The sequence below is a fragment of the Aythya fuligula genome, chromosome 11 (genome assembly GCF_009819795.1).
Source record: "Aythya fuligula isolate bAytFul2 chromosome 11, bAytFul2.pri, whole genome shotgun sequence".
NCBI lineage: Eukaryota > Metazoa > Chordata > Aves > Anseriformes > Anatidae > Aythya > Aythya fuligula.
Window position 1 is genome coordinate 14,555,925 of NC_045569.1, and position 20,370 is coordinate 14,576,294.

At 39.7% G+C, this 20,370-nt stretch overlaps 1 protein-coding gene across 1 annotated transcript in view; it reads right to left on the minus strand.

Annotated features, from left to right (window-relative positions):
• AGBL1 (ATP/GTP binding protein like 1) overlaps nt 1-20,370 on the minus strand; it is a 265,954-nt gene that overhangs the window by 108,748 nt on the left and 136,836 nt on the right. Inside the window, exon 21 of the mRNA XM_032195002.1 lies at nt 19,746-19,922. Within this exon, the coding sequence (XP_032050893.1) occupies nt 19,746-19,922 (177 nt within the window). The remainder of the gene's footprint in view (nt 1-19,745; nt 19,923-20,370) is intronic.

The following is a 20,370-nucleotide window of genomic DNA, read 5'->3' on the forward strand; positions in this document are numbered from 1 at the left end:
AGAGATGAATGTACACATACACACACCCTTGCACACAACTTCCAAATAGAACATATAAACACATCCTCAGTGTGCATACAAACACGCATCTAGCTACAGCATACATAAATCCACTTGAAAAGCACAATTATGTACAACCCATTACTCACTGTTAGTAACATACCAAGTCACTTGCATGCTCGTGCCTGGACTCAAACACACACCCTTCCTGACCCCCACCCCTACGAATGCAAGAAGCCTGGGAATCAATAACCACTTACAGCCCTTCAATCCAACACTGTCAACTTTGTTGTCCCCTGTTTATAGTGACAGACAAGCAAACTAAGGATAGGGAACATCAGTATGCAGAGGAGGAGAAGTGGACACTGTGTCAGCATAAGCAGCAGACAGAAGCTGCTGAATTCAGTAGAGGCTGTTCTTGCCTCCTGCAACCAAGAGCAGAGCTGCCACTGTCCCAGAAACTTTCCGCTTTATTCCCAGGACATCGATGCAACCAGGCAGAACAAAACAGGGCAATAACCATGAGCCATTTCCCTGAAACAACATAATTGTACATAGGAAGATTCAGAAAAAATCCAATTCTTATCTGTTTCCTAAGTCTGAGCAATGATCTTGTCCACATAAAGATGTGCAACATGCTCGGTGTAACACCAAAACAACTTGATATCATACCCTGCAGAGAAGACAGCATGAAACTAAATATACTTCAGACACAGCAGGCTGTCTTTAAAATTGTCAGGTTGCTCTGTTGACCTTTTAAAGTATATGAGCATACAAATGAAATACATCTGAGAGCGGTCAATACCTCTGCCAATGAATTTCAACCAACTTTGCAGCATCTGGAATAACCAAAAAGTTGTCGGTATTCCCGAAGTCTGACATGAGCTCTTATCATGTACCTTCATCACAGCTTCCTCTGCCCAACTAGCGTCTGAACATCCCAAAGCTACTCAGTCTCAGCCCATGACATGGCCTCATTCTCACAGACCTGAGTTTCTCACTATGTCTATATTCAGAAATCTCAATTCTGCATTATGAACACGTTTCACTATGCTAGGCCCGAATCTCTCCTGGGCAGAAAATGGCATTAATATAAATATAATTATGGTTGTTTAATAAATGTATGATGTCTGCCGATCTATCTCGTTAAATTAACCACAGGAGTGAATTTTGTATTAGTCGTGACAAGGCCCATTTTCAAAGCTGACATTTAATATCACTTAGCCGTACAAATCATTCTTTAGGGTTCACAAATCAAAGGATTTGGTGAGTATCTGTGAGAGAGGACCAAATACACGAAACCAGAGAAGCAGTTTTGGTAGCCTGCTGCAGGTATCCAGTCTATGCAATACATTTATCTAGAGCTGATGAACCAGGAGAAATTCAAGCCATTTCAGTGCACGTGGAGGTTGATGGAGGTGCACTTGACTTGGAAAAAATGTCAACCCTTTGACCCCCAGAAGCCCTTCCAATCACCAGACATACCGGCTTTATCAGAAAAGTGACCTTTCTGTCACTCTTTTGGAGCCAGCCTGAGCTGTTTTCAGATCCCTTTTATTTCATTCTCCCTCACTGGAAAAGACAAAAGGGCTGCTCTTAAAAGGTCACCATGAAAATGGTGTCCAGCTGCCTACCACAAAATCCATACATGCCATCAGGCTGTGGGGAACATAAAAGCTGTCACAGAGCACAGTCATTGCTTTCATTTTTGGTGGAAAGAAGTAGCACTGGCTATGGTGCTGACTTCAGGTGCCTGTTCCCCTGGGTGCAGGTCAGCTGAAGGTTGCGAGCAAGGCGCTGTGTTATTCAGACGCGTTTATGCTGCATTACAGGCCTGTCTCCCTTCTTGCCCATCACTGCCAACTGGCGGAGCATGCACGCTCTGGGCCATCACAACATCATTCTGTAGCCTGTTCTCCCCAGCTCACATGACAGCCAGATCCAATCCTATTACTTTTCAAGCCTGGGAATGAAAAAAAATATATACACGAAAAGCAATAAAAAATGGAATGAAGGTAGAATATAATGGAAAAAGTGAGTTGCAGAGGAAGCACCTTCAGAAGTGCTAGACTCCTCCTCAATTGTTTTTATGTAGAGTTAGCATTTCAAATCTAATAATCTCCTCACTCAACTTTCAATTATCTCACAACATAAAATCATTTTATAAACTACCAGCTTCCCCTCCAAACGAGAACAAGTCTCTGCACCTGCAATCTGCTGACCATTAGCTTTTACAGGAATGACTACAAAAAGAATACCTTCCACTGAAATACAACCTGCTGTTCTGATCATGTGGAAAAAAAAATAAATCAATATATATTTATAATTATACCTTATAAAATAAAAAAGTAATCGCCAGCAGGAATAAACTACTGCAAAATGGACAAAGTTTCAGAGACTTTTATTCCTGATTGTACTTAGCTGTATTTCTCTTTCAAACTCATTTGCAATATCTTCCTCAACTCATTAAAAATAATCTTTTTCATTGTTGCTTTGTACGAATCTCTGATTCAATTTTCTTGTGAAGTTCATTCATTATTTCCAGCACCCCCAAAGGAAACTTTCTGCTTTATTCCCGAAGCCAAGAAGAGATGGGAGAAACAGTAAAAGATCTGGTTAGGAATGTTTTGGGAAAACTGTTGCTGTTGATTTATTTTTTTGTTTATGTGAGACAAAACTTCCTTGTTGGAACATAGCAGGTTTGAGGTGACTTTCCTCAGAAAAAGCTGCTCAGCTCTTGGGTGACGTTTCTGATCAGACCTCCCAAGCAAGATAGCCTTTCCAGTTGATCTCTTCTCTTCCCTATGAACTATTCAATACAAGTTGGAGCAGTGTTTTAGAACGGGGCTGTTGCACTTTAGGCCAGTACTTTTGCTGCCAAGTTATAGAATTAGCCTCTTTCTGGTTTAAGGAGAAGCAGATAGAACAAATTGAATAGATGCCTTAGAGATGCCAATCTATGGAAGACACAAAGGGTCGTGAAAATAAAGCGTGTGAAAAGGAAGTGTGTTCATCCTGCACCTGGACCAGTGAGCTAACAAATCCCAGAGTTAGAAGTGATATGGGGAATGATAATCAGTTTTTAGCATTATTGTTATTGAGAACCCCCAGACTATAACATACCATAATCTTTGGAAAGACCAACAATGTTATAGGTGAAAGGAGAAGCACCTCTAACAACGAAAAGGTACTTCTTTATTAAGTGCATCTGTTTAACAATGTTATAAATGTAATAATTTCCACAACAGTGCTCTATAGCTTATTCACTACTTACTGTATCAAATGCTTTCCTATTGTCCTTAACTTTGACTACCATGTTGTTTACTTATGATATTATCATAATATCTATTATATGATATAATATATATGAGCTTATCATATTTATTTATGATTTTACAGTGGCTGGTATCTGTTTTTCCCTGTTTTGTTGTTTTTGAAAAAAAATAATCTATGCTGTTATTCCTCAGATCATTTTTGTCAGCCATGTTTAGGTAAATAGCATCTACTGTAGCTTACTCATTACATTCAGAAATACTAGTAAACAATTAGCACTAGCAAACAAGAATCAGACTGAAATAACAGAAATCTGTCTCACTATAATCAATCTATCATGTAGATTTTTCATCAGCATTATGATTCATTGTCCTCAATACTCTAATGATTGCCTTCTCTTTGCTACTAAACCAGGATGGGTTTTAACTGAATGTCCTCAATTCTTGATTAAAATTGTGTCCTTTTTTGAATATGTAACAAAATCCCTTTAAAAGGACACAATTTTTATTCATAATGCTTCTGCCTTTTTGCTTCTCTTGCAGTCTATTTTATTTGTAATACTTCCTCAGCTCTGGAAAATCAGCCCTTATTAAAGAAAAAATCTACATGAACACACGTTAATAGGAATGCTGTCCTCTGCCCATGTTAAATGTAATTGGGTCATGATCACTGGTGTCTAGGTAACCACAAACTCCCACACCAAAGATTAATTCATCCTTTCCTATTATAATGTAGTCCAAAATAGAGTTACACTGCATACAACATCCTTTGTGTTAGAAAATAATCATCTGCAGTCTTTAGAATCTGTGATAGTATTTGTGCTGCCTGCATGAAATCTCAGGTATATATCACCCAAATGGAAGTCCCTAACTCCGTGTTTACTTTTTGTGTAATGAATACAACTACTTATAAGGTAATTCACCTCATTTTATAGTTGTGTTCAGTGGGGCCAAGCAGGCTCCTTTGCTAGAATTTGTCAGCATAGCTGCGATATATAGTAAGGAATTGGATCATTAGTAAATGTAGATATAACAGACAGCCATTCTGCCCCACCCAAGCCACATATACTCACTATCCTTTTCCTCCCTCCCAAACCAGACAGACCTATAGGTAGAGATTCTCAAATTCCAAAAATGTACTTTTCCTATCAGGTTTCAGCACAAACAATTACACTGAACTTCATCAACAAGATCTTTTGGTTGATGTTGCTCATCATTAGCCACTAAGATGGCTCATACTAGCATGCAGACATCTGAGAAATGTGTTTCTTCTGCAGTTTTTCTCATATTTGTCCAATCTTTTTATAACAAGCTATTTGAACTCTCTTTTTTGCTACTTTAGTATTATTTACTTTTTGCTTCATGGAAGATCAGTTCTCTTCCCCTGAAGCTCATGGGTCCCCTATGACCACTGGAAAGCAACTCATTTTTTTCTCCAAAAAATTGTCTTCTGCTTCATGTCATTTATGCAACCAATGATTACCTTTCCATCTTTTCTGTCTTCTCTCACTGACAGCTTTAAAAGGCTTTCTGATAAATATCATCAAGATTTGCCTTGTCACCAAGAACTGTGAAGTATGCTGACATACCATTCCACTTGTTTCCCCACAATGTGTCTCCATGTGTCATATCCAAACTTGTATTTGTATCTTGCTCTTTTGTTTTAAAAAGAAAATGCACTGTCCCATTGCACTTTCCTTTACTTCCCTGTCCTCTTTTCCTAAGTGGAGCTCACTTATGATAATTACTCGGCTGAAAACACATCAGTGGTTTCTTTTTTCACTTCAGAAAGCATTAAGGATATCTTCATGATTCTCTATACTCTTGAAGCTGTCTTACTGAGTATCTGAAACAAAAATACTACAAAACATCAGTATTGAATGTTCCCAAATTCTCTTTCTTCTCTTGGCTATGAATAACCAATAACTTTTTGGGTTGTACCGTGTGCTGAAGTTTCTCTTTCCAGACCAGGTATCTTCACTTGTAGATCTCAGCAGCACATGCACCAAAAATTTCTTCCTTAGACAAAAATTAGAATCACAGCATTTGCAGATCACAGCAATTTTTTTTTCTTCGTCATTCATATGCAGTATACAATTGTGAGTCTCACCTAAAGACAAACTGTAAAACTCCAAATTCTCACTAAAACTATCCTGGCAAGGCATATCGACTTTTCTGTCTTGTAGATTATCCAGCATAAGCATACCCTTACTCTACAAGTTTATTGCATATAGAGGCACGTATTTCTGCTCTGTTATTCAGAATTAAAGTATTTGCAATTCAGTTTGGCTTAATTTACTTTGGAAATTAGTTAAGCCAAATTTAATTAAGGCCACCTTAATTCTGCTTCAGAATGTTGACATGTGGCTTAATATGGTTTAGCACAGGACTTTCCACTTGCACCTTTAGCTAAATCAGAGCCATTTTCCAGCATGTTCTGATACAGACAAACTATTATAGAATTCAGCCTGCTTTAATTATTAAAATAAATTGAAAGGTGACTTGGTTGTATTGTATAAGTATCTTTAAGACAGTAAATTGGAAGTTATTAAAGATCTCTCTAAACCAGCCGAGAAAAATCAAGAGCGAAGCTGAAAACAGCAGACAGATGAATTCAAATTAGAATAAGGCACTAATATTTAATGGTTACTGACCCTGGAACAAAATACCATGGGACCAGATGGATTTCCAATCATATGATGCCCTCAAATCCAGTCCGATTTTTTTTCTACACAAAATCTACTTACACAAACACAAGTTACTGGGCTTTGTACAAAGCTGCCTGGGTGAAGCCAGACTTACGCTGTCTAAGAGGTCAAACCAGAAGAGCTAATGATCCCTCCTGGCCATTAAACTCCGTGAATATGTTATTAAGGTACTGTTTTCAGTGCCTAATGCCTATCCCAACAACTGCAGCCTTCCCTGCTATAGGTGAGGCTGAGTCCAGACATAGCAGACAAGAGCAGGAGATCCCCCTTTGCTCTGAATTTGACAATGAATAATTTGTAATGTCTTCAGTCCAGACTTCAGAATTCTGAGTCCTGTTTCATATGCCCCCATGTGCGTCTCATACACGTGCAGTGCAGCACACTGCCCTCTCTGCCTCTGATTTGGGATCCCCTATAACTTCCTTCCAATGTCTGAAGTCTCAGAAAGGGAGTGAGGCTCTGGAGCTGTGTTTTGCACAACAGACACTACTACCATGCTCAAGGAGCTGTGCTGGAAGCAGAATCTCAAGGAGTGGGCTCATGCAATGCTCACCTTCACTGGCTGGAAGTCCAGATCCTACCCAAGGACAAACCTGCCAGATGGCACACTCTGCAGACATGCCTGTATTATTTATGATGTTTAGAGGGACAGGCAAAGGCACATATACTGTGATTTAAATAAAAAGAAATGGCAGTACTCTTAACAGTGAGGCTGTAATTTAGTACTTATAATGCAGGGGAATAACAGTTGGTCCTTGGTATGTTCAGGAATTTGAAAAAAGTGTTGTGGTAGAAAGGAAAAAGAGAGGAAAGATAACATTTTTAGTATGAGAGTTTAGCACACATGAAAAAATAAATCTGGATTGGGAACATAAAGAAAGCAACCAAAGAGACAAGAACTGGATGACAAGGAGAAAAGGAGAATGTACCTACAGATTTCAAGGTTGGAGTAAAAAAGTGGAATCTAATTTGATTTGATTTTTTTTTTTTTTTTTTTTTTTCACAAGACCAATGGACCTGGGAGTAGATAATAGAGGAAAGAAGACAGCAGCAGACTTGGTCAGAGCAGACAGATGAAAGACTAGGAACTACTGCAGCTGTGGGAAGTGAATCTTACAAGGATACAGGAACCAGCAAAGGGACAGAATGGAGCAAGAAGGGAGAGCAGATTTCAATATATAGTTTGCATTTAATATTGGATAGCATATACATATTATAGGCATCGACTAGTGGAATTCACTGCTGCAGGAAATCCCATCTGGGAAAGGATTATGAAAGAGGATAGAAAAGTGCCATAATTTCACAGAGAAAGTCGCTCATTATTTCAAGGTTGTGGAAATGATAATCAGGCCCCATGTTACAACACACAGAGGGGAGACAGGTCAGGCTGGTAGGATTATTTCTTCTTTTCCGTGTCTTAGTGTAATTGAATCAGTTGCATTACAGCCTGGTTTTGTTCTCTTCTGAGCCATGAGGAACCAAACTCTGTATGAGGCAGGATACCTGATTATATGGACCAATGATCTGATCCAGCATGGCAAATGTTATGATCCTAAGAGAAGCTAAATCAATCTTTGCAGAAAATCCTGTGTGTAAAAGACTTTGAAATTTAGATGCTTCTAAAATCCATGCAGAGTCAAAAACAAACATGGCTCCTTTAGCCCGTGCTTTTGCCACCTCCCAGTTCTTATTTTCCATGCCTGAGGAGTTCATGATTAGACTATGAGCTTCATCAAAGGGCAATTTTCAGCTGCCAAATAGATTTGTACAATAAATCCACATGGGGCCAGATCAACAAGGAAGAGACACATCAGAAATCAAAAACCTAGCTGCTGTAATTCCACAGAAAACTTGAAAGGATGATGTGCAATGATATTTAGACTTTTAAAGGGACACCATCAAAATACTGGAGTTAGTTTTCATTAGAAACGTTGCTTTTCTGTTCTTCATCCTTCCCAAGAGTTCTTTTCTTTAGCAGACTGAAATCCCACTGACATTCAAGGTCATGCCATTCAGAACTTCTTAGTGGTCTTCAAATGAAAGTACCATTTCATCCAGAAAAATCATGTGTGTATGTGACTGCAGTTGTCTGATTCACGTCACCATTAATATTTATGTTACAAAATTAAAAATAATCTTTAAGAATCTAATTCGCTTCACTTCTGTACTTTTGTTTGTTCTAATAATTTGCACTGTGAAAGTCGCTAAGTCTCTAACAAATCCACATCTGAAGGAAATCCAGCTGCTCAGCTATGCACATAACTTGAATAAACAGAATTTGTAATTGAGTCCAGCTACAACTTACTAGCCATTTTCAGCTTTCTGGCTATACAAAAGATGGTTTAACTTCTGAGTATGAGAGTACTGATTTTATTACTAGAGTCTGCTCCTCCTTACAGCACATGGAAGGACCCACTCCCTTGGTCACAAGTTAACAGCATTTGCTGTTTTTGATGTCTTCACATAAGTACATTGGTTCTGCTCATTTTTAGATGGTGCCACAATAAGAATATCTTATCAGCAGGCTGAAAATATAGAGATAAGCCATGGATTCGTATCTTGTTCCCTCACAAAGTGCAATCTCTTTTCCATGCAACCACAAATGCAATTAATTGCAAATGGATTTTTTGCTTGAAGCGTCTAGGTTGCCCCCATTTGCAGTGTAAAAACCTGAGACTCTTCCATCTAATCCTGTTCTCTCAATTTCTGGAAAATGGATAGGACAGGATACTTGCACTTCTGATTACACGTAGTCTTTTTCCTTATTCCTGTTGTAGAGAAACAGTTTGATAGCCCTTCTAAATTGGTACCCATCACCTCTTTTCCTGAGTGGAGCTTTGAAATATGATAAGACTGGGTTGCAACCAAACATCTAGGGAAGTTCAAAAGCAGCTGAGGAAGAAAGATCCCATAAACAAAGAAGAAACATCAGTTGTTTACAAGACATTGAGGGGAAGATAAAAAAAAAAAAAAAAAAAAAAAAAAAAGGAACATCAGCATTCAAGATGGGCCACAACCAAGGTAACACCTCTTTTCCACTTCTCAGCCCCACAGAGTCTGATGCCTCTCTTAGTTTAAAAAATAAACAAGGTGCCAAAAAGGAAATGATATCAACATTTGCAAGTAAAAGGAAATCAGGAGACTGTAGGGATTTGTTGGAACAAGCACTCCAAGGCTGAGTCCCAAACAGAAGAAGCAAGCAGCAGAGCTGAGACAATTGTTCCAGTTATGTGATAGTGGAAAAAGGTGGGAGCACATAACGGCTCTGATTTTTCATTCTGAACCTAGCCATGTCCAGTGAACCCCTCCAGAACCACATCCCTCCCAACTCTGCCAGGTCATATCTGTTACCATCTCATCCATTTGGCCAAAGCAAATCAAAACCCACCAACAACTACAAATCACAGTAGGACACAGGACCTATTCTCCAGTTTCACAGATGGCCAACCCTCAATAATCCATCAACAGCTGAGACAGAACTGATTTAAGATACTACTACTTCCAAAGGATTCCAGATTGGACTAGGCTACTTGGGAGCTGACAGTGTAGAGATCCCATTTGTGTCAGCCTTGAAATTGGTTCCAAAAGGTAGAGAAGCTAGCTGATTTTGCATTCCTTTGTAGTTCAGGATCATGTATTTATCCTTTTGTAACACGTTTCTATCAGCAAATGCTGGGGAAGGAGATAGCACACATTTTTTTTTCTGTCAAGCCTGTGGAGAGTTCTTGTACAAAACTAGCTCATCTGACTGAATACAGCCTAACAGGACCAGAAAACACAGGTTTTGTGGCTGCAAGCCACAAGACACAGTGGTTTCAACTTAATCATTATGTTGCTCAGGACAATCAATATCATAAACCACACATTTGACACTATGAATAGCACTGCCTATTTCCAACAGGAAAGACTCATTACAGCTAGGTAAGAAAGCTGTGTCAAAAGCTACGTTTGGGACTGGAATAGCTAGGAATGCCAGAGATCAGTACTAACCTATGCTGTCAAACCTTGGTGGAAAAGTGCAGGACAGGATCATATATCAAGCACAAAAGACTAGCACTATGGCAGTAAACTGTGATCTGCCTTTCCTGTGGCTCATTCCCACAAGAGATGCCTCAAATTCAGTTTGATTTGTCTTAAACAATCACTACTGTGACAGCTCTTATGTACAGACTTTTCCTTTTTTTTTTTTTTTCTTAAACCAAATGTCCACAGTTAGAATAACTTACTGACTAGTATATGACTAAGAATAAAACCTGGTGCCTCTCCTAGCAGTTTGGCTATCAATAACAAAGCTGTCAGAGGCAGTCTTGTTTCCTTCCAGACGGGGTGTAAGAGGGAGAGACCACATTCACAGGCTATTCCCAGCACACTGGTGATGCATCCTTCCTTCCTTCCAAGCCTGTTAGGGTTTCTGGAACTTCTCTCCAAAGCCTAGTATCCAAATCTACCTTGACATAACACCACTGAACTTGGCAAGTCCAGGATACAACTGACCTAGCATCTCTGGAGAAATAATCAAATTAGAATAGCTTAAATTAATATCTTTACACATGATCCAACAAGCATTAGTTACTTTTTTATTTTTGGTCTTATATATCTAGATTTTCTAATACATTGTTTCTTGGATATGAAAATGAAAATAATTAAAACACTGCTGCCCAATACCCCCTGACAATTCTGGTGCTAGCATTCAGTGCTTCCTGAGTGCTTTGGGGACATGAAGCTAAAGAAGGCTACGAGCCATTCTTCTCCATTAAGTGTCATTCTCCCATCTCCATTAACCATGTGAGTTCAAACGCAATGGAACATCCCTCAGTCCCCTAACTTGAAACTTTCAACCTGGCAACAGGAAAGCAGATGGCCTGAGTGGCAGCTGAAATCCACTGCAGCAGGTGCTTGCGAGGACTTCTTCCAAAATCTGTTTCAAGGCAGCATTCATGGGACACCTCAACAGATGGACCAGTGCACAGTATTTGGCAGGCAACCCTCCCTTTGCTAACCCCTTGAAAGAGTTAAGAACTTATTTGGTCGCTCAGAGTTGTTTGTAAAGCAGCAAACTGAGTCTATAGGATTTAGAGACCATTACTTTTCCAGAGTCATTCAGAAAACAGCTTCATTTGGCAACTCAGAAAGAGAGACTAAGTGTTCTCAGCACAAAGCCGAGAACTCATACTAGTGCCAGAAAATGGGTCTTGTCCTACCTAGTGTTCAAAAATTAGTAAATAAAAAGAAACGATCTTACGTCAGAAATCATGACAAGAAAAACAATCCTACTCAATTACTGATCTCCCCCCAAATAGAAAAGCTAAACTGACTGTGGACTGGATTGAGAAAATGGAAGACAGAATGTGAATGACCAGATTTCATTCTTCCAAAATGTCTGTACTTTTAAACACACATAAATGGTCCTCCAATATTGAGTACCTTCAACAAAAATCAGTAAATACTACTAACACACAAAACTTTGGGGAACAGTGATTATATTTGTTTCATGCAGCTTTGGCCACAATTGACATCATATAACCAATCCTCTTATTACTCATTAAGGAAGATGAGATCAGCCAGATACTTCAAACTACAGACAAATTCATGTTTCCTTTGAGGTGTAAAATGGGCAAAAAAACTCTATGAAGATACTCCGGTTTTGCAATGTGCGTTTCCAAACAGTCTGAAAGAGGCAAAGCCAGCACTCCTCCACACTCCTGTTGTTTAACATGCCATGAATCCAGCAGATCCGAGCACAGTTAAGCACCTGATTTCATAGTTGGTTTCTGTCAACCAGTTCTTAACTTCCTAGTTGAATAATAAAACTCATACGAATAGGAAGGGAGGGAAACAAAACAAAAACTGCACAACCTAAACATTAAAAATCCTTCAACAGATCATATAAGAGCCTACAAGTCTTCAAGGAAGACAGATGCCCACTATCTCCTGGTTTGTTTTCTGAGAAACTCCTTCTCTCCTCTTCCCCCACGTGACTTTTTCCATTTCCTAAATGCCATTAACCTCTACATATTTGTAAGTGAGGTCCACATGCCTAAAAGATACAATTAGAATATCTTGCATATTGAATCATTAATCAATTATTGAAAGAGGCTGGTGAACGTAAAAGGAACAGGAAAATAAAGCAAACAGGATGCAAACTTTTGCACCAGATAACAACTAAAGAAAACAGAACAAGCAAAAACCTTAATTTGAACCTTCAATCCTTAAATTACTATAACTATTTTTTCTATACTTTTCTCACTATTACAGCTGCTTCCAATTTGAGTCACTTTGGATCAGAACTGGAAGCAAAACTATCAAAAAGAAAATCATCCTTTTGTATTCTCAGCATCTGCTTTTGAATGAGATTCCCAGACCACAGAGGGTCAGCTAAACACACTTTTTAGAGATGATTTTTTTTGGCAAGAAACTTTTGAATGCTTCTGAGTCTTACCCATACTTAGAAAAAGTATAAGTTCTTGAAGACAAAAGAAACCAGAAATAGGAAAAGTCTCAGTCAGAATTCAAAGACGATGCAAGCATTTTCCAGAAACGTACCCCAGAAAACATAGTATATACCCCATTTCTTTACATTTCCTTTCTGCAAATACTTACCAAATATGCTATATGGCAAGAATATCACTGAAAACATTTTTGTTGGTGCCTGGATACTGGCAAGGGGCCAAATTTAAATTACTTGGAAGTCTGGTGCACAAACTTATAAGTAAAATAACAATATACATCTTGCTAGTATACAGAAGCAATGTCATGCGACCCATTAAATCCCTCAAAAAAACCCAGTTTCTCACTATTAACTGTAATGAACTGCTTATGAATAAAGCATACATAAAAATTCCTCATGGAAATTTAGTATGTAATCTCCCATAATAAGGAAGATGAAAATCTTTCATTGCATACAGATAACGATAAAGAAATAGTGCTGTAATTCAATGGACAAATGATGCATTAATAACAATTTGGTTACTTTGGGCAGAAACGGGTCAAACCAGAGCAGTCCACCTCTGAAGGAGTATCAAGAGGAAAGGCTTTCATCTTGGTAGATTGCTTTAGTTCTGCCACAGTTTCATAGTAATTCACTGATTCATTACTTGTTTGAAATAATTCAGCCCAGGCTAGCCAGGTTACAGGGAATGGATAATGTCAGCTCTTCCAATTTATTAGACTCATCTCTCATCACTGCAGTAACTGTGCAAGAGGTTGGGATGCAGGGCTTTTTATCCAGCTCTGTTACTGGTTTATCACCAGCTCAGTCCTTTTATCCTTTAGTGTTTAAGTAATTCCATCTTTAAAATATAAACTATCGGCCCTCATCTATCAATAAGGTTATTCTGAGTTTATGCCCATATAGCATAAAAAATGTGCAATTTATTTACCTAACTAGATGGACTAAAGTCAGGCTTCAGCAAGATGGCATCCTCTGAAGAAGATCTGTTGCTTTAGGAGGATGAGTGAAGACTTATGTTTTGACGCTGTAGAATACAAGCTATGTTCCTAATGTCACATCCTAGCTCCCTGGTAGATGGTATACAGGAACTTCAGGAACATTTACTCTCAATTTATTTTGGGTGAGTTTTATAGACACCCCCATTAGACAGGCCATGCTTTTTGCTAGGTATTCTAGCAAAAGTATTCTAGTATTCTCTCACAAGATTTGTTAAGTATTTACCCACCCCTGGTTAGCTTCGCCACACAATCTGTGAGCTGAGTGATTAGATTCAACAGAGAAAACTCTTCCAGTGTGAATACAAGTTCTGCAAACAATCACTCATGAAATTCCTGAAGTCTTCCTTTCAATAAAGACATTTTGAACAACTATCAACAAATTCTTTTGAACTGTGCAGCCACTCTGCTTGGTGCTGCTTTCTCTACTTCCATCATCTCCGCAAAGGGATGACTTTTCCTTCTCATCAAGTCCGGTGATAAATTTGGGGGTATTCAATTTCTCTAACTGAGAACCATTAGATTGGAGATATATTTTTTTCTTCTCACCTCTCCCCAAAGGCTTTCTTCAAAGAGGGATCCATATCACCAGTAAAATCTCCTTCAAAGGGCACTGTCTAGATATCTGCAATAATTTTAAAACTCATTTGTTACTCCTTGTTGTGTATAATCCTTTTGAAGCACGAAGCTGGAGTCTATTCCCATTAGTACTTCATGTCCTCCACTAGTCACGACATGACAAGTAAAACATTTTTCCAATGTAGCATGTACTCAGAGAGCACGTAGCTCAATTTTTGAGATTTGCTGTATTATTAAGACATATGCTTTGGAACTCAACTGTATACATGGCACAATATATATTAACTTGTAGAGTGACAGATACAGTTAATGAACTGAACAGCACAGTGCAGCATGCTATGGAGGGGCCTTAATTATTAGGCCAGGTAACAAGAAACCAAGAAGAATAGCAAAAGTGATATGCAAGATTATAAATAAATTGCACATGAAGCTTGGGAAAATATCAACGTGTGTCGCTGGAGACTTAATTTGTTTGGGCCCATGTTGAGTCCTGAGTGTATTCAGTAGAACTTCTTACAGTACGGCCTTGCATTTGGTCTTTCACAAACCAAAGATGAAAAGATGGCTCAACATCCTGCAAAAGGGAGGCAGCAATAAAAATCTAGAGGGGTAGGCTGGAGGGGTAGCAGTTCCAACAGGGGAATAATGCAGACTGCCTTCACGCTGGGAGAGAAATGATAGGCAGTTTCTTCTTCTGATTTGTTTTGTTTTAACTGCAGGGTTGTAAACTGGTAGAAGCAGGAAGGAGAAATCCCCATGGAAATGGGCTGCTTTGTTTTAAGCAACTTTCAAATGGAGGCACTGCTCCTCTAAGACTCAATTGGACAATCCAGACAAAATGAAACAGAGTTTGGATTTTTTTTGCCCTTCTTTTCTTCTTCCTTAAGTTGAATAAAACCTCAGATAAGATCAATAGTTTCTTTAGTTTTATGTTTCTCTTCCTTAAGGGTAGTTGGCTTATTGCATTTCCATTGATCACAGACAGGAAGAGTCAACAGATTTTTTAATTTTATTTTTTAACCTCTCATTTCTGCCCTCCATTCCTGCCTCCCCCTGCCCCATCTGAAATCAAATGACTTTTAAACAAGTCTGGGTTCACTATTGTTTCTCATTTACATACTGTTAGTAATAAATTCCTGTCTTATCTTTCACGCATTGAACTGCTTTAAAAATTAAAGTCGCATTTCAGTCAAAGACAGGCCACACACAGTGCCTCGGACAAACTCTAGCAATGTCTTTTCTGGACTCTCCACCAGACAGCCTAGGTTCTGGTTTACCTCAGCCCTCCGACATTGCTCTGTGGTGAGAGAGGGCACCTGTGCTAGCCTCGTGCAATTACTATTTAAACCCTTTGCAGCCTTTATATGGCTTTCTTGTTTCTCCTAAATTCTTTGCAAATTCCTGTCAGATGTCTCTGTGCAACAGTGTTCCCCTCAGACCCAGCCCAGCAACACGAGTTGGGAGGGGGAATTCGCGCCCTTGCCTCCACAGGGGTGGCCGGGGTAGCAACAGGCCGGGGCCTCGCCCCCCTCAGCTCTCCTCAGAGGCTGCCAGGGGCTGGGCGTAGCCAGTGCCATGACTTTGCCCGGCTCTCTGCCTAGGAACAGCCTCCGGGAGGGCGGCGACACCTCATGTGGCTGCCAACCAGGAGCAGGGAGGGGTTGGCACAGCACAAACACACTGCTGTGGCAGGGCGCGGGGCTCTGCACAAGCTCTTGGCAGGCTGTGAGGCAGCACACCGCCCATGGCGTCCACCGGGCAGAGACCGTGGCGACCCAGGCGCAGGGGCTGCCCGGAGCCGTGGCTGCTCAGCCCCCTGGCTGCCCGCAGTGCCTCAGCCTGCCGCTGCCGGCGGAGGGCAGCGGGGAGACGGCCTGGGCTCGGGGCAGGGCCGCTCGCTGAGGAGCAGCAGGGCCCGTGAGCAGGAGGTGGCCGCCTGGAGCAACTCCCTGGGGTGCCAGGGAAAAGGATGGCGCCCAGAGGGTGGTGGAGCCCCTGCCCTGTGGCTGTCGGAGCCAGAAGATGAGGAGGGTTGGAAGCGAGTCCTGGTTTGGTGCCACAGGACGTCCCTCCCTACCTACATTGCTTCCCCAGGTGCTCCTCCGTCATAGGGCACTAATTGTGCCCCTCCGTCATAGGGCACTAATCGTGCCCTAATGTGGGGCCTCTGAGGGCCTGTACCCTGAAGGAGAAGTAGGCAGAGATGTGGTGAAGATGTGGTGAAAGGCTCTGCCTTTGAGGTCATGCAGGGAGAGGCAGTTGACACCACAACTCAAGACTACCTCCAAAAGAAAGAAAGAAATGAAAGAAAGGAAAAGAAAAAGATAAAAGAGAAAAGGAAAGAAAAATTTAAAAAAAAAAAAGAGAACAGGAAAGAAAAATAAAAAAAAAAAATAAAAGAGAAAAGGAAAGAAAAATAAAAGAGAGAAAAGGAAAGAAAAAAAGAGAGAAAAGGAAAGAAAAAAAGAGAGAAAAGGAAAGAAAAAAAAGAGAGAAAGGGAAAGAAAAAAAAAAGAGAGAAAAGGAAAGAAAAAAAAAAGAGAGAAAAGGAAAGAAAAAAAGAGAGAAAAGGAAAGAAAAAAAGAGAGAAAAGGAAAGAAAAAAAAAGAGAAAAGGAAAGAAAAAAAGAGAAAAGGAAAGAAAAAAAAATAACAATGGGATGGGATGGGATGGGATGGGATGGGAAGGGAAGGGAAGGGAAGGGAAGGGAAGGGAAGGGAAGGGAAGGGAAGGGAAGGGAAGGGAAGGGAAGGGAAGGGAAGGGAAGGGAAGGGAAGGGAAGGGAAGGGAAGGGAAGGGAAGGGAAGGGAAGGGAAGGGAAGGGAAGGGAAGGGAAGGGAAGGGAAGGGAGCTGCATCCCAAAGTCTGAGGAGAATGAAGAAAGACTTCAAGGCCTTGGAGTGTTTTTTAATATTTATAAATACGTAAAATGTGAGTGTCAGGAGGACAAAGCCAGGCTCTTTTTGGTGACATCCAATGATAGGACAAGGGGCAATGTAAAAGAGAAAAAAAAGGAGTAAAAACAGTAAATCAACTAATCCAGGTACCAGAAAGCTCTAAATCTATGATGCTGACATCTGCAACCTGAGCATTAATCTCAGTTCTATTGTTTTCACACATATCAACACTTGGGTCCAAGAGTGAAGTATTCAGTTTGAAGTCTTAAAAAAAAAAAAAAAAAAAAAAATCTTGTGTGATTCACTTCCAATTTACAAGAATATTTCAGGGGTTCCAGATTCTAATGAACTACTTTTGGCTTGACAGATGGAAGCTGAATATTAAATGGTATTATGCAACCAAATCTTCAGGTCAGCATATCGAGTCTGTACGCTAAAGAATCCACTTGTAAGAAGAAACAAGCAAGAACTAATGCTAAAGACTGCTAAAAGGAAGATGAAATAGCCTATTAATATTATTTGAAAGAGATAGCTTATGCATTTTTATGCATTTCCAGCATAAAAGTCAATGTAAGAAATATTTTGTTTCAGTGCTACCAAGTCAGGTATTAAAGTAGTTTGGAAAAATGAGTGGAAATACTTTGAAATGCCTTAATCAGAGAAAACGCAAAAAGTGGTTCTATTATCCTTATGATGAAATGAAGAAACGTTCCCTCATGGATATATTTACATATTTACATTTCTTTCATCTTTGAGATGGATGAAAATCCTAAGCAAAGAAAAAAAAAAAAAAAAAAGGAAAGAGAAATAACCTGATAGATACTAGTTGGATATTGGGGCTCAGCCTTTCAACATACAGAAGTCATTTTCAGGATGTTAGGAATGGAAATTTCAAAAAACTTTTACGGGCCAGCATCAGAATACTGGATTCTGCCACCAGTGACAAACACTCATGTCAAATTGCTCATGTCCTCAGTGCCTGTCTGTGATCCTGATCAGTGATGAAAAATAGAACAAGAAATAAAGCAGAAAATCATTTACATATTTTAGAGGATTTATTAAAAAAAAAAAAAAAAAAAAAAAAAAAAAAAAGAGAGAGAGAGAGAGGAAAAAAAAAAGAGATTCATCTTCACCAGGTCTTTCTGCTTATTTTTTGGTGCCTCCACCATATAATAGGGACCTGTAAATGGCACACTTTATATTCATCCTCTGAATGAGGCATTTAATCTCTTCCTACTATTTCAAGAACCTGATCACACAATTTAAGCAAATTTGGGTTAAAGACCTCACAGATGTTAAAGGAGGAAGAGAGCAAATCATTAGATATTGATACAACCTGATATGTCACTGCTTTTGGGTGTTACTGTGGCTGTTTAGGAAATGAGTGAAATCGTCCTCCATGGAGATCTCTAGAATTTCTGCCACTGACTTCAGTCAATGTAGAATTTTTCCTCACTGTCTAAAGAAGATTCAAAACCACTGTCTTGACCTGTGGTGCCTATTAAAAACCCATTAGAACTTCTCAGGAGTAGGGAGTGTTAAATGTAATGCTCAAGGCAATTATATTCACTTTCTTTAAACTGTCTGCAGTTTCTTCTGCCTTTTCTGTCTTGGAATTGATGTGTGTATAGGAGAACATTGTTAAAACAGCTGCTGAGTACTTCCTGGCTACACTTTACAGAGAAATAAAAGGATTAGTATAGAGCTTGCAAAGATAATCATTTGAATGTCTTATTAATTAATTGTTATTTGTAATAATGGCTCTTTCCTTAAGGGTCTTTTAGAATCCTTAACCGCTTATTAATGCTGTATAGATAAGGATTGCTCCCTAGTGGGAGAAATAAGGTGGAATATGGAAGCCATTCAATGAAAACAACAGGTTAGAGAAAGGAACAGAGAAAGAATTCACCACTGGAGTGAATGGAAAATTATGAACAGCTACATGCATTAACAGAGTTCATCCCGTGCACAAAAGAAGTGCCAGGAGATCTCATAGACTTCTGTCTCTGAAGTATTCAGTGCAAGTATGGTCCTTCCCACAAAGTCTAGAACCTCATTTTATACAGAATTTGGGTCCATTTAGATCATAGTTAAAGGCATGCCTTGAACTTATGAGCAGCTGTTAAACTAGCCATAGATTAAGCTATCTTTGGCTGTCAGTAATAGGCAGCTCCAAACGCAGGATTCTCAGCACAGGTTCTTACATTTAGCTGAGTGAATGCTCAGGTAGCCAGCCTGTACCATACAGCATACAACCACTAGTACTCATGTTGATGATAATACTAGTGGAAGACAAGTATAATAATGAATAGACCAGAGCAACCTGGTCTAGTGGAAGGTGTCCCTGCCCATAGCAGGGGTTGGAATTAGATGATTTTAAGGTCCCTTCTAACCCAAACCATTCTATGAGTGTTTAATTTCCTTAGATCTAGCTTAAAGATGTCCCTATGACCTGCCAACACTTTTTTTTTTTTTTTTTTTAATAACACCATGAATACTCTTAGAAGAGTAAGTGCCCTGTATGATCCCAGAAACATTCCTGCCTTCAGCTCAATGTTTTTGGCTCCAGACTGGAGTTTCTTTTCGTTTCACTCTTGAATGAAACCTCAAAGCAAGGACTCCACTTTCCTGACATGGAAGATTAAAAGAGTGAGGGATCCTTGAAAGATTTCCCTAAGGAGAAACTGAGAATTAAGGCTACGTTCATGCTGTAGTAGGTCTGGAAAAAGCAGGCAACACTAAGCAGCAAGGCAATAGTTATCTCTTTACTCTTCCAAGCTCATGAGACATACATTCGAAGGAGGGTAGCACAGGTTTTTTTTTTTTTTGGAAGATTTACTCACTTTGTAGAGACCGTGGCTGCAGCCGCAGTACGTGCTCTCCATGGTGTAGCTCCTCAACACACCCATTTCCTGCCACACCACGACCCGCGCCGTTGACTCCCGGGACTTCTCTACCAGGAAGCTGCAGCTGTTCATGACAAACGCAGGGGCCACTTTATCCAGGATTTTAGGAAGAGTCTATGAGAAAGTAGCAGCAATGAGAAAATGAACTGAACAGATGAACACATGTTTATATTGCTCACACATCTTCAGAAAGACCTGTGGTTTTTGAAGTGTCTATCATCAGACCTATCTGTAGAAGCTGTTAACTAAGATAGCTCCAACTAGTGCCAAACTGGATTCATTAAGTTCATCCCATGTGAAATCCTCATATTCTAATGTTTTATTTTTCTTTCAAGTCAAAGACTAAAATGCCAAATATACAGTACATTTGGTATATCTCATTCAAAATTAACCATTTTTCACATCCACTAATTATGGGCTGCTGAAGTCACGAAGTTTTATATTCAAGCTGCTTCAACATTAACTACACCTTCGTGTTGTTCTGCCCAGAGGGCTGCAGTCACAGCTCAGTACACGATGTTTCCTTCCTCTTCAGCCCCACTGTATCTCCTGCCATCACACA